The sequence below is a fragment of the Alternaria dauci genome, chromosome 2 (genome assembly GCF_042100115.1).
Source record: "Alternaria dauci strain A2016 chromosome 2, whole genome shotgun sequence".
Taxonomy (NCBI): Eukaryota; Fungi; Ascomycota; class Dothideomycetes; order Pleosporales; family Pleosporaceae; genus Alternaria; species Alternaria dauci.
In genome coordinates this window covers 2,782,490-2,794,591 of record NC_091273.1, presented here as the reverse complement: position 1 = coordinate 2,794,591, position 12,102 = coordinate 2,782,490, and the positions used below count along the sequence as shown (strand labels likewise).

At 50.6% G+C, this 12,102-nt stretch overlaps 5 protein-coding genes across 5 annotated transcripts; 3 read left to right on the top strand and 2 right to left on the bottom strand.

The window, feature by feature from the left end:
• Positions 1-362: 362 nt before the first annotated feature.
• ACET3X_002953 (uncharacterized protein) lies at positions 363-1,163 on the top strand (the record flags this gene model as incomplete). Its single annotated transcript, XM_069449753.1, has 1 exon — positions 363-1,163. The coding sequence occupies one exon, from the start codon at positions 363-365 to the stop codon at positions 1,161-1,163; it is 801 nt and encodes a 266-aa protein (XP_069309500.1).
• A 474-nt stretch (positions 1,164-1,637) lies between these two features.
• ACET3X_002952 (uncharacterized protein) lies at positions 1,638-2,709 on the top strand (the record flags this gene model as incomplete). Its single annotated transcript, XM_069449751.1, has 2 exons — positions 1,638-1,898; positions 1,957-2,709. 2 exons carry the CDS (start codon positions 1,638-1,640, stop codon positions 2,707-2,709), a joined length of 1,014 nt encoding a protein of 337 aa, XP_069309499.1.
• An 897-nt stretch (positions 2,710-3,606) lies between these two features.
• On the top strand, positions 3,607-4,088 carry ACET3X_002951 (uncharacterized protein; the record flags this gene model as incomplete). Its single annotated transcript, XM_069449750.1, has 2 exons — positions 3,607-3,899; positions 3,989-4,088. The coding sequence occupies 2 exons, from the start codon at positions 3,607-3,609 to the stop codon at positions 4,086-4,088; spliced, it is 393 nt and encodes a 130-aa protein (XP_069309498.1).
• Positions 4,089-4,116: 28 nt separating this feature from the next.
• ACET3X_002950 (uncharacterized protein) lies at positions 4,117-6,492 on the bottom strand. The gene is made up of 7 exons (XM_069449749.1): positions 6,219-6,492; positions 6,150-6,153; positions 5,877-6,098; positions 5,494-5,826; positions 5,047-5,447; positions 4,625-4,992; positions 4,117-4,575 (listed from the first exon to the last, which is right to left on the bottom strand). Exons 1-7 carry the CDS (start codon positions 6,416-6,418, stop codon positions 4,175-4,177), a joined length of 1,929 nt encoding a protein of 642 aa, XP_069309497.1. The 5' UTR covers positions 6,419-6,492; the 3' UTR covers positions 4,117-4,174.
• A 1,470-nt stretch (positions 6,493-7,962) lies between these two features.
• ACET3X_002949 (uncharacterized protein) lies at positions 7,963-8,359 on the bottom strand (the record flags this gene model as incomplete). The annotated part of the gene is made up of 3 exons (XM_069449748.1): positions 7,963-8,049; positions 8,148-8,243; positions 8,297-8,359. 3 exons carry the CDS (start codon positions 8,357-8,359, stop codon positions 7,963-7,965), a joined length of 246 nt encoding a protein of 81 aa, XP_069309496.1.
• Between the last annotated feature and the right edge of the window lie 3,743 nt (positions 8,360-12,102).

The following is a 12,102-nucleotide window of genomic DNA, read 5'->3' as shown; positions in this document are numbered from 1 at the left end:
GAACGAGTTTCAACGCGTGACATGTGACAGAGCAAAGATGACACGCGGCACCATGCAGCGTTTGCCGCTGAGAGTGCAGTCGGCAACGAACATCCGAGGGGTTCGGGACATGGACACGTGCCTTGGACCTCCCGTGAACTCAGGTACGTCCGGAGAAGCTAGCACATGACGTGTTGTGCGGGATTTTAGTGAAGACGGGTGGTTTCGAGAAGAGTGGCATCTACACAGCCCCGTTCTTGGCAGGTCGAAATCTAGACGGTGGTGGCCGCTAGCTGTACGGCAAGCGGCACCTCAAATGCTCGCGCACTCTCTCTGACCCACGAAATTCCATCTTTTAGGGTCCGAAGGCCTCTCGAGTCCCAATGGTCCAGGATGTCTTCACATTGCACAATATCGTCGGCAGCGACGAGTCGCACTTTCCCTTTTCCCTCAAGGACTACCAGCGCTATGTCTTTGGCGACGACCGACTAGCGCATCGCTTGGGCACGGACCTGTGTCGCGCCTTCATTCCCACCATTTCCAACCCTACACACGACTTCGCCGTTGCCGTCTTATCCGAAGCCGTCCCCACGCCCACCCATAGGCTGCGCAACCACTTTGTCGCTTACCTCAATCGGCATCTGATCGCGAATAATGCCACCCCGGCTCTCAAAATCGACTTCCATGTGGCGGCCATGAATGCAAAAACACGTGGCGATCCGCAGTGCAACAGGAAGTGCGCTTATCACATCGATGCCGAACGCCTGGGGGACAGGACGTTGATAGTTCTGACCGAGATCCGAACGAGCCAGGACCGCGAGGACCAGATACGCTATTCATTTGGGGCACGTGGGATAACCACTATTTTCGTCTATCTGGCATCCCTAGATGGCACCGCAACGACTGCAACCATCTCATCCTTTCTATCTTCTGTTGTCAGCCCATCCATAAAAGACATTGAGAGTATCGTGCAGTCTGCTCATTTCGTCATGAACGAATGCTTTGTCCAGTTTGCATTGGACAGGGAGTATGAGGAGTTCTGTAAATTCATACGACGACAAGACGACCATTTTGTACGAGAGTTGTTGGATCATGCTATTACTGGTCACTACTACGACGACGATGATCACGAACACAATGTGCAGTTCCTGATTTGGGAGATTGAGGCGCGGGAAAGCGTTTAGCCGCCATGGCTGTGTATAGCAGCACGGCACGGCGGGCAGTGGCGAACGCCACCAGTAATACTAAAGTACTCTCACTACTCTCCCAAATTTCGTACTTGCTTCCCTCTATATGCACGTAACACAATCGGCGCTCGTGTTCTTCTTATCGAACCGCCAGTTCTGTCCTTCACTGACGTTGCGTGGGGATTGCCGATCTGGGTAGCACATCAAGGATACATTTGCACTAACCTTCGCAACCGGTATCAGGCTCAAAGCTGAGCCTTTCAACGTCTCAAATATCCTGCTTTGTCCAATTATTGCAAGCTTGCATTGACATGTGTAGCATGCCAAATCCGGAGATGTTGAATGTCATTCTTTGTTCACTGGTCGCTCCACTTCAAGCATCGCAATCACAAACACGCTTGGAACTTCATACTTTAACCAATTTCCGCGATTTCAACTAAACATCACAAACGCCGTGGGTACCTAGCAACAATGCCGGTGGCGTCGAATCACCGTACGCGCAGTCAATCGCATCGAAGCCTGCAAGAACTGGGCGGCATCAACGATCTCCGGGACCTCGCTTTCTTGGACCAGCCTCAGTACTATGAATCAGACGAGGATTCGAGTGAGGTTACTGTGCATACGAGCCATAGTGGAAGAGAAGAGAGCGAACCCGTACACTCGATGATGCAGCTGGGCAATGCGTTTCAAGACGGCCAACAAACTCTGCTTCAGTTAGCTAGAATGTATTCAGTAAGACATTTCCGCTGGAACAAGAAGCTTCGCATTGCCTCTGCTAACCATGTATCAGCTGCACATTGTAGTAGCCGCAAGCTTGTACATGTTCTTCTTTGAGGTCGCCGTTCGCCTACCCTTCCTCCTCGCTGTCGCCTTCGCAATCCCTTCCATTCATATGCTGCTGGTACCAGAAAAACAGCAAACTGATCATCACAAGTACAATGAAGATTCTGAAGCTCTTTATCGCCGATGTTCTATCAATTCAGCAGTTCCTGGTGAGCCTGTCGCCCAGTACAAGACCGCAGGAACCTTGCACCCAATCGCCACCACCTTCCCCGGGCTAGCATTCTTCTCGCCCTCGACATGGTTTCCACGTGCCACGGACAGCATAGACTTTCTACACAAGAGACAACGATTATATACCACATTCCGCGAATCAGCTTACCAACCCCGGCGTACGTTTCGTGAAGCTTTCGAAGACACATTGCCGCGATTGCTCGAAAGCTGGACCATGTTCGTTGTCCGGACAATATTCTACCAGACAATATCTCAAATTACCATGGTCATTACAGGACGTGTATACGAGGCTATAACAGGGGAGAAAATGGACATAAATGCCTACATCATGAACGTTCTGCGTTTCTACTGGGACTGGGCAACCGGCATGGGCGGTCTGGCGTCATATAGCGTCAAGTGGATTATTTCGAGCCTGATTGTGCTCCTCGACCGGCTCTTTATGTCGATAGGCAGGCAAGTGACGATGGCCGCTGGAGTCGTGCACGACACAAGGCTGCAATATGAGGACTTGAACACGGTGCAGTTCTAAGTGGTGCTGAGGCTATATTTTGGAAGAAGTTGTCAGGAACACAAGGAATCAAGCCTGTCGATGTATACGCTAAGTGTTTCAGTCACTATCAATCTTGTATCAATGGCTGAAGTGTGAATCCCAGAATGTTGTTTGGTCTTTTCCTTGTACGCGATTCAAATGATGTCCGCCATCCTCACTCACTAGTAGCATTTCCCCATTATAGTTTCAATCAATCTCATCCTTCAATCCAAAAAACCATTCGTGTAACACGAGTTTTGCGAACAACGACGTTATGACACATCCTTTTTGCTCGTTTCAACAGCCACTGATAGCCACTCTATTTGATCCCCTCTTCTCACGATAGTATCTTGATTACCAGGACAACATATTTCTTGTGCAGCATGAAGATAATCATTCTAGCAGCCACAACAATATTGCTACCCACATCCCTAGCACATTCATGGCTGCACTGCACCCAGCACAATAACACTGGCATAAAAGCCGACATGGCAGCTGCAGCAGCGGAGACACCGCCCAGAGAAATCGATCCACTGTACGTACGCTCTACACAACAACGTGTATTGAAGAAAACATCGGCAGACTGACCATCTCGTAGTGGACCCTGGTACGCAGAGCTGTGCCACGGCTGGCCCCGCGCGAAGCAGAATCCTGGAGATTGGCAGGCTGAAGGCATCGAATGTATTCCATCTCTCTTCTTGTCGACCGAGAATATAACTTTCTCTCCCTTCCTGCCATGACTAATCTCATACAGATCTATGGGACCTCCCTGCCGCAGCCTCAAGGTCTGACACACATGCATGCCACCCCAGCCAACGAGGCCCTCTTCAATACTTGGCCTCTTCTATTCCCCAAGAGCCCGGTCATAAACCGCCCACACACACTTCACCAGCTCCCATGGCGACCGCCTCAGCCGGGTCATCCATAACCCTCATGTTCGGCGGCAACGGTCACAGCCGTGGTAACTTTGGCGGAGTCGAAATGGGCGATCCGGGGAAAGTGTCCGTTTACTGGGCTGGTAGCAAGGAAACAGAGATTGTAGATGTGAAAGAGTTGACGGAAGAAAATATCGTGCAGAGGAACGGGTTTAGTGAGGAGAGTTTCGCATACCCGTTGGATACAAAGGTCACAGCGCCCGGGTGGGGACCGAAGGACCTTCATGATAAGGGAAACTGGCAAACGCTGCATCTGTAAGTTCATATTCTTTTCTTCTCAATGTCGTTCCAAGAGGAGAGGAGAGGGCTTGAAAATATGTCTTTTCACTGACGCTCCTTTGCAGGCCAGAGTGCATGGAGAAAGGACGGCATATGATGATATGGGTGTGGAGTTTTGGTGGTGCAAACAAGTACAGCACGTGTTTTGATGTTATGATCGCATGAGATAAAGGCAAAGAAAGCAGGGCAGGAGGATGATTGTAACTGTAGACGTCTATACTGGAGCTGTACGTGTGTCATGACCGTCTGCTTCAGTGCTTCCCCTCTCTCTGTCCACTCGCTGTGCCTGCTTCTCCTCTTGCATGCGCAGTCGCGTTGCTCTCTTTCACCAACTTTAATGGACGGTACTCTGCTTCCCACATCTGTTCTCTGATCCACTCCTCTAACTCTGCATCGCCACTTGGTATGTCCTTCTCTTGAGCTAAATCATCCTCTACGGCCTTCTTGATCACGTTTCTGGCTATTTGCACGCTGATCTCACGTACGTCTTCCACATCTGGGAGGAGGCCGGCTCCACGGTTGTTGAGAACGGGTGCCGCCGAAGCGAGGGCTTGAACAGCTGCAACGAGGAGGGCGGGAGTCATAAGGCGGGCCCGGGAGAGAATTGCGCCGAGGCCGATACCAGGGAATGTCACCGAGTTATTGCATTCAGCTTGTAGTAGTTAGTAACATGAATACAGAAGTGATATCAAAAGACTCACATATGTCGTATTCCTTGCCATTGTGCTTCACCGGCGGGAATGGCGAACCCGTCGCAACTAGCGCTTTGCCATCGGTCCAGTCATACAGGTCTTGCGGCTTGGCTTCGTGGAGCTTGGTTGGGTTCGAGAGTGGGAAGATGACGGGGCGTTTGACGTGTTTTGCCATTTCTCGAACTACGTCTTCTGAAAAGGATCCTGGCTTGGTCGAGGTACCGATGAGCACGTGCGGCTTCACCTCTTTGATGACGGACAGCAGATCGCCGTGCTCTTTGCCCTCCCACTCTTTGTCGTCTCGCGCAAACGGAAGTTGGGCTGGAGTAAGTTGATCCTTTTTGCCCTGTAGTAGCAGACCAGGTTTGTCGACGCACCTGTTCCAAGTTAGCGCAAGTTAGCTGGCTGGCCAGGGGTTCAGAGTAAGATACCAAATTTGGCGCCCAGCCTCTTCTTTAGATTTTCCAGTGTTTTGGGCGATGGCATCTTGGATCTGATCTGCAATTCCCGTGCCCGCTGATCCTGAGCCGAACATGACAAAGCGAGCCTCATCCCATTTGGTCCCGCTAACCTTGAAAGCTGCCATGATTGCTGCGAGTGTCACGCACCCGGTGCCCTGTACATCGTCGTTGAAACATGCGATCTGAGGTGTGTACTTGTCTAGAATCCTTCGTGCGTTGTTCAGTCCGAAATCCTCAAAGTGAATGTACGCTTTAGGGTAATGCTTCTTTGCAGCCGTTACAAACTTGTCGACAAAGTCATCGTATCTCTCGCCATACACCCGCTCTTTCCGCATGCCAAGGTATAGCTCGTCGTCGAGGAGACTTTTGTTCTGCGCTTGTCAGCACGCGCCATTTTGCTAAATTCTCTATACTGACATCTGTGCCGCAGTCAAGGACTACGGGCAGCGTTCGTGAAGGATGTATCCCAGCACATAGCGTGTAAATGACGAGCTTGGCGATGCTGATCAGAATAGCTCCTACGCCTTGATCGCCAATTCCCAGAATCTGCTGGCCGTCGCTCACGACAATCAGGTCGATGTCGTCGGAATTACCCCATTGCTTCAAATCGTCCTCGACGCGGTCTGCATCGTCGATGTTGAGGAAGCAACCTTCGGGCCGTCGAAAGATTTTTGAGTAGTCGGCTATAGCCTCGCCTTCGGTTGGGGTGTATATGACGGAGAACATCTCCTTAAGGTGGTCAAGGATGAGCTGCGAAGTGGTCAGCCATGCCATGAGCAACACTGTCAACCGTAGCGTACTCTGTAGTATAGCACCTCGTTCTGCTCCTTCAGGCTGGTCATGAATGTATTCTTGGCAAGGTCGCTCGGTCGGGAGTTGTACTGGGCGTATGCGCGCTTGACCTGCTCGTCGAGGGTCTGGATGTTGGTGGGGAGGAGGCCATGGAGCTTGAAGGTGTCGCGCTCTTCCTTGGTGAAGGCTGAACCCTTGTTGAAGTACGGTGTTCGGAGGAGCGCATTGCCCTGGACGGCACGTTAGCCATGTGGGAGCCTGAGTGGGTGTGCACGCCGTACAGTCCTAGGAGGTGCGGGTACCAAGTCAGCACATGTCTCGCGTGCGGTTCGTACATGGACGTTTCTTACAGACTGGTCTCTAGAGGCCCAGATGTGGAGAGAGGCAAGTGCCCAAACTTGGCATTCTTCTGCTGCTTTGTATCGGACGACATGCCTGCGATATGCTTTCCGTGGGTGACGCGCGGGGCTCGGAAAATGCGACTGGATATCGGCAGTTTGCACCAGGAGGGAATATGCTGCAGGCAGAAGCTACGGGTCCGTCGTGACATTCTATCGCAACCCCACCTCAAAATTGCTACGTGATCCCGGCCATTTCCGACATGTTGTTGGCCATGCAGTTGCGCGTCGCAGTGAGGGTGCGATGACGTCGACGTGAAGCCACCCACTGTTGTTGTGCACGTGGCGCCTGTTGGTCGTTGCGAACTACTGGCCCTCTCAATCTACCGCTACTCAACCATGCAGCAGAGTTGACTCTTCTTAACCTGAATTTGATTTGGCGAAAATCCTGGATATGCGAATCCACGTCTAGACGGGTGCTCAAAAACTCAAGAATCGTGCAGCAGTGTTTTGCATTACGCGACGAGGCCACGGCGACGTACCGAGGTACAAAACTTAATCAAGAAGATATCGCTACAAACAAAATCCACATCGTCTGCGACCATGAAGTTTTGCGAGTTGACAACAACACTCAGAAATCTTACTTGGCCATCTCTCATCGACTAGGAAGCGGGATATGATCTCATGAACAAACCGCGTAGTCATGCGCTACCATCACTTCGAAGAGGAGCAATCCATTCGCTTTATACATTGGCGCTTCATGATCCTCCTTATGTTTCGTGACAATTGACCCTGTTCCTAGGTTATCGCATCATAACTATGGATGAAATACCCCCAACTGGGCCTTACGGACCTTACGAGCACCCAGTCTCTTCACATTCAGATGCGACCTCCGATCTAAACTCGATTCCTGCGAAACTCGCGCAAGTTCGGCCCAGACTTCGCACTCCAAGTATTACACCTGCGTGGATCACAGAATCTCTCGTTCCTACGATGAAGCTCGCATATGGCTCTACAATCACGCAAACTGAATTCGACGACGGGACGTGGTCCGAAGTCATCGAGAGAACAGACTTGTTAATCCAAGCAATGGACCGAGCAAACGAGGATGAGTTCTTTATACAGACTTACTATGAAGCATTGTGGATGAGAAATAGAGATTCTAATGGAGACGTGACATCAAGAGAAGGAGTGAACAAAGATAGTAATGCTGAATTCTGTGAGATCCTGGCAGACAAGGGAGGGGATTTCGCGAATGCTGTGCTTATGGTATTGAGGACTATGGAGGATATGGCAGACATTCACGAGAGCAATGAGACAGAGCAGAGTAGAGGGACAGATGAGAGAGAGGGAAAGAGTACCAGGGAAAGGACTGATGGCACGAATGACGAGACTGCACATAACGTCGGAGATGATACCGAAGTCTCAAGCAAAAGTACCAAGACCCACAGGCAAGGAAGAAGAAAGAGAAAAGCGGTCAACTGAGTGAGTGGTTTAAAGAGCGCTCGAAAGCAGAGGTATACTGAGCTAGGCTAGATTTCAGACAGCCTCTCAGCGTCTCATCACTAATCTCAATTCCCCACATATCATTTCACTGCCATCGGCAAGAATGAGGTCCAATGATCCAACACATTCAGCTTCCATGTTTAGTCCAGTAGCCAAAAACAGGAGCCGAGACACATTATTCATGGAAGAGAAGAGGCTTTCGAGAGCATCAGCTTCCATGTCTCGAGAATTCCCACTAGGAAAAAGACCTCTACCAGCCACCTGCAGGCGGTTGTCCGGGATTGGTCATATCACAGCAACAACCATTGTTGACGCATTGACAGTCACCATTGAAGCCCTGATAAAGTCGTTAGCTCGAGGGCTATGTTTGAGCCACCTGAATCATGGATACACCTTCAAGGAGAGCGAGGTGCGAACAAAAAAATAAACACATACTCCGCATGGACACTCGATGCAGGCAATGTGAATAGTACCCTCGGTATTGTTGTCATCGCGCACCGAGATAGTTTTGAAGGACCGATTGAGCGATATCTGACGGTAGTGTGTTAGTGAGATATTCGGCACCGTGGCTTGGGAACGCATACGGCTCCAGGAGCAGCAAGAACGGTGGCAATATAAATCACCGTGCTGATGAGAGCAAACTTCATTTTGACTTGGTGTCTCGTGAGTCGGAAGGTCGTTATTTTCTCACAGAAGGGAACAACCGTTCCAAGTCGTGGTATAGAGCAAAAGATATGAGAGGAAAGAAGAGGTCTGTCGAAAGGTAAGGATGTGTTCTGTGTTGATATAGTGAAGCGTGAGTAGGACCAGTCCAGCAGAGACGAACAGGCGCTTTAGTACACAATCCTTTTGTTACACTGTCGCCCGTACCACCTTGCTGCAGACAACAATGGAGCAATCACTCTTCTCGTTTCAGTACTACCTGATCTCCTCGAAGACTGATTAGTCTGACCTAAGCTACGGTCTTTTATCGGTTCACTTCCAGATCCACCATCTTCTCCCAGCCGGAATGTACGGCGCTGCAAATGGAGTATTGCTTCTTTGTCGCACTGGCTGGATAAAATGTAAACGCTGACTTCGCTGCACGCTTTGATCCACTGTCTCTCAACGCCACCACATTGCAGTATTGCCAAGTGGATGCATGATCCTCTAGTCTGACTATGAGAGCGAAGGATGAAGTTATTGGCCGAATGAGAACTACACTTTCTTCTGCGACTGTGGAAAATGGTTACGTGGTTTGCACTTTTCTCAGAGTCTAAATGGAGTAGTCAATCTTTCCAAGTCGGCATACCCTTCAGCAAATGACTATGTTCTTGATGCCTTGACTGGTCCCGAGAAGCTATCAGAGAGCTAAGACAAGTGTGCACCGCCGCATTCTTGCAGAGCCATGCGGCCACATCACGGTGGACACCCGAGCGGCCCGGTGGTTCTCGAATGAGTTGATGCCCGGTAGCTAACGACAACATGCTTGTGCTGCGCCGCACTGCTGCTTACTTACGCCCTAGGGGCTGAAATGTCAGCACGAGAGAAGGTAGGTAACCATGAGATGATGCGCACGCAGTGTTTTGCACGGCATGTCCGCACTCCCAACCTGCAAGGGAAATGGCATGGGAATTCTAGACTGGCTTTGTCCTTGAGGCTTCAAGGTTCGGTCGATCGGCGGATGCACTCCTCCACGGAATATGATGTGCCTCGGCTTTGCGCACGCCCAATCAGCCCCTGTTCCGAATTTCCTGAACAGTAATGCTTGCCCTCGAAGCCATAGTGCAATGCGGTACAGCTGTAACGGCTTTAACTAGAAAGACTTCAATCGCCGTGACTGCAGCAAGTGCGCTTTCGGATTGAGACGGAGGTCTCTGAAGGGCGCCACAACAATCTGGAAGTAGTTTTGTATGTATCAATGGAGCATGTGCGCGCACGTGGGATTGGCAGAGAAACTGAGTGGGGTGGAGCGGAGAGGACAATGATGAGAATTACGTCATCGTTGAATCGCGTCACGTGTGCAGACGCGTGCTTTCACAAAAGCAACGACGCGACTGCCCTCCTGCCACGCCAGCACTGAACCGCCACCAACAACGTATCCTCGCCTCTGCTGAACAAGTCACCTCGTCTACAAAACCACTCCGTTGATCAATCCGCCGAACTTTTGCTACTGAAGCGCCGTTCGCAGCCACGAATCACTTCCGACACATTCCGCCGTCATCCATCCCTCCCGAGATTCCTAACTACAATCCATCTCGACAGCAACATCTGTTCTGACCGTATCATTTTCCCAGAATGCTTATGCGGAAGGCACCAATATCGTGATCCTAAAAGGTTCACCAGTACAGATGAATGCTCAGGGTCCTGCGCTCATAAATACTTCCGACAGAAGTGTGCACTGAACAACACCAGTAGCTCTCCACACCCATTACCCAATTACCTATACAGGTCACTTACAAGACTGATTGCACGGCCATTTTCTGGTTACCTAGCACGGCTACGACGTCACCGTCCACAGTCGAAGTGAGAGTGTTAGAGCCTCGTTCTTTGAGAATCGCGCCTTCTGCCACTCGGTTTATGGTATTTCCTGCCAGTCAGTCGTTGATGAAGTGATTTACTGTTTGTCAAAAACATTAAGAGCATGACCGACAACAGCTTTCCACGCGCTACGTGTCTCTGTCATTTCGACGACGATGTTTTATTGTTTCGATGCCGTAAATATAATGTCTTATTCACTAAAGCTATGCTTATCATAATCACTCGCTTCGACAACCCCAAACGCTACAGTGTAGTAGTCGTTTGCACGCAGGGTACAGAAAAGTCGTGGTGAAGTCGACACCCGAAATCACGTGCTTCAGTTCCCACTTTCTTCGATCTCCGCGCCCCTCTCACAGTCTTCGACATTTTCTGTCGCGTACCTCGTTATCGCTAAGGTGTATGGCCTAGCATGAGCAACCTGTTGCTACCTGTTGACCCGCAATGGGTTGCGCACACGCTCACGCCCTACCTGCGCTACGCTTTCCAGCATGTTTTGCATCGTGATCTTGACATGACGCCGCACATCGAGCGCGCACTCGATTCGTCTAGAAGCAAGCTTGTGGGTTATATCGTACCTCTACTCGCTTCTACTGCTGTTGGGGCACTAACATGGACCAGGTCTCCTACATCGATGGTGATGATCTCTTATTCGAGCGTGTCTTCTTCGCCATCGAGCACCGCCACCAAGACCTTTCGGCCGACATCAAGGACCTCACAGAGAATTTAGAGTCCCTCGCCTTATTTCTCATTCGTCGCGCGCAGTTAAAAGGTTCATACGAGTTGCTGGCTCGTCGTGTTCCGCCTAGTGACGCCTGGAAGAGATACGAGAGAGAAAGAATTACACAGATGGCGGCCAAGAACGTAAAAGGTACGTGGGGCATTTCTCCGAGCCTATTGCTTGATGAATTATGTTGTTACCCCCTCCCCCCAGGCTACTCCATCATAGCTTACGCCTACGTTGTTAATGGAAAACCAAAGCAACCCACAGTACCGACATATTCTGTTCTAACAGCTGCTGATCTACCAGCGCCTTCAGGTCCCAGGATGGCAAGAGGACCGCCTCTCCCTAACAGCCTCATTGACCCTCGTTTGCTCTACGCATCCCCCGGCCAGTTTGTCGCTCCCGACCTTTCCGCATCTCTGACACTTGCTGAGTTGCAGCACTACCATCATCAGAACCAAGAGATCGAAGCATCCGTTGCTATGGAACTGGCCCAGATACTGAACCAGCAGCAGACATATGGAATGCAGCATCCAGTTCAAAGCTCTCGAATTGCTGCACCAGTTCACCAGCAACCGCGTTATCTTCAGCCATCAGGCTATCCGTCCCACTCTATGATGCAGAATATCCAGCCACAGCCTGTTCCCATCCCATCTCGACCTGTGCCCGTGCAGCCTGGCTTGCTTCCTACCAACTACGATAACACCCATCCCAGCTTTACATCCCTCGCCAAATCCGCTGAAATGCCCACATCTCTCCCGGAGGCGGCTATGTTTCCAGGCCCAACGGACTTTTCCGACCCAGCCTATTGTGCAAAATCCATGGCAGCTTTCAAGAAACTCTCGCGAGAAGAAAAGATAGCGAAGTTATTGGAAATATTAAGAGCTGAGAAGGCCCTGAATTCCAATACGATCACGCCCGTGCAAAATATCTTCATGGAGGCAGCTGCAGAACAGGTGGATCGAGAGATGACAGCTACGGCAGGTGAAGAAAGGATAAAGCAGAACAAGGGCAACGCGGAGGGAATGATCAAACTACCAGATCAACAGGCGATAATGGTTCAAGCTCCAAGCTACCAAACACGTTGGGATACATTCACGACTGCATCAGGAGTTGAGAGCTTCAGATCTCACCCAGCGTACTCAAATA

What these genes read in the sequence shown, in the direction of transcription:
- ACET3X_002950 (XM_069449749.1), bottom strand. Translation starts at nt 6,418, where the DNA reads ATGTCACGACGGACCCGTAGCTTCTGCCTGCAGCATATTCCCTCCTGG. An exon ending in GAGGCTGGGCGCCAAATTTG is followed by an intron (nt 4,993 to 5,046) that starts GTATCTTACTCT and finishes AACTTGGAACAG; the next exon opens with GTGCGTCGACAAACCTGGTC. An exon ending in TGGCAAGGAATACGACATAT is followed by an intron (nt 4,576 to 4,624) that starts GTGAGTCTTTTG and finishes AACTACTACAAG; the next exon opens with CTGAATGCAATAACTCGGTG.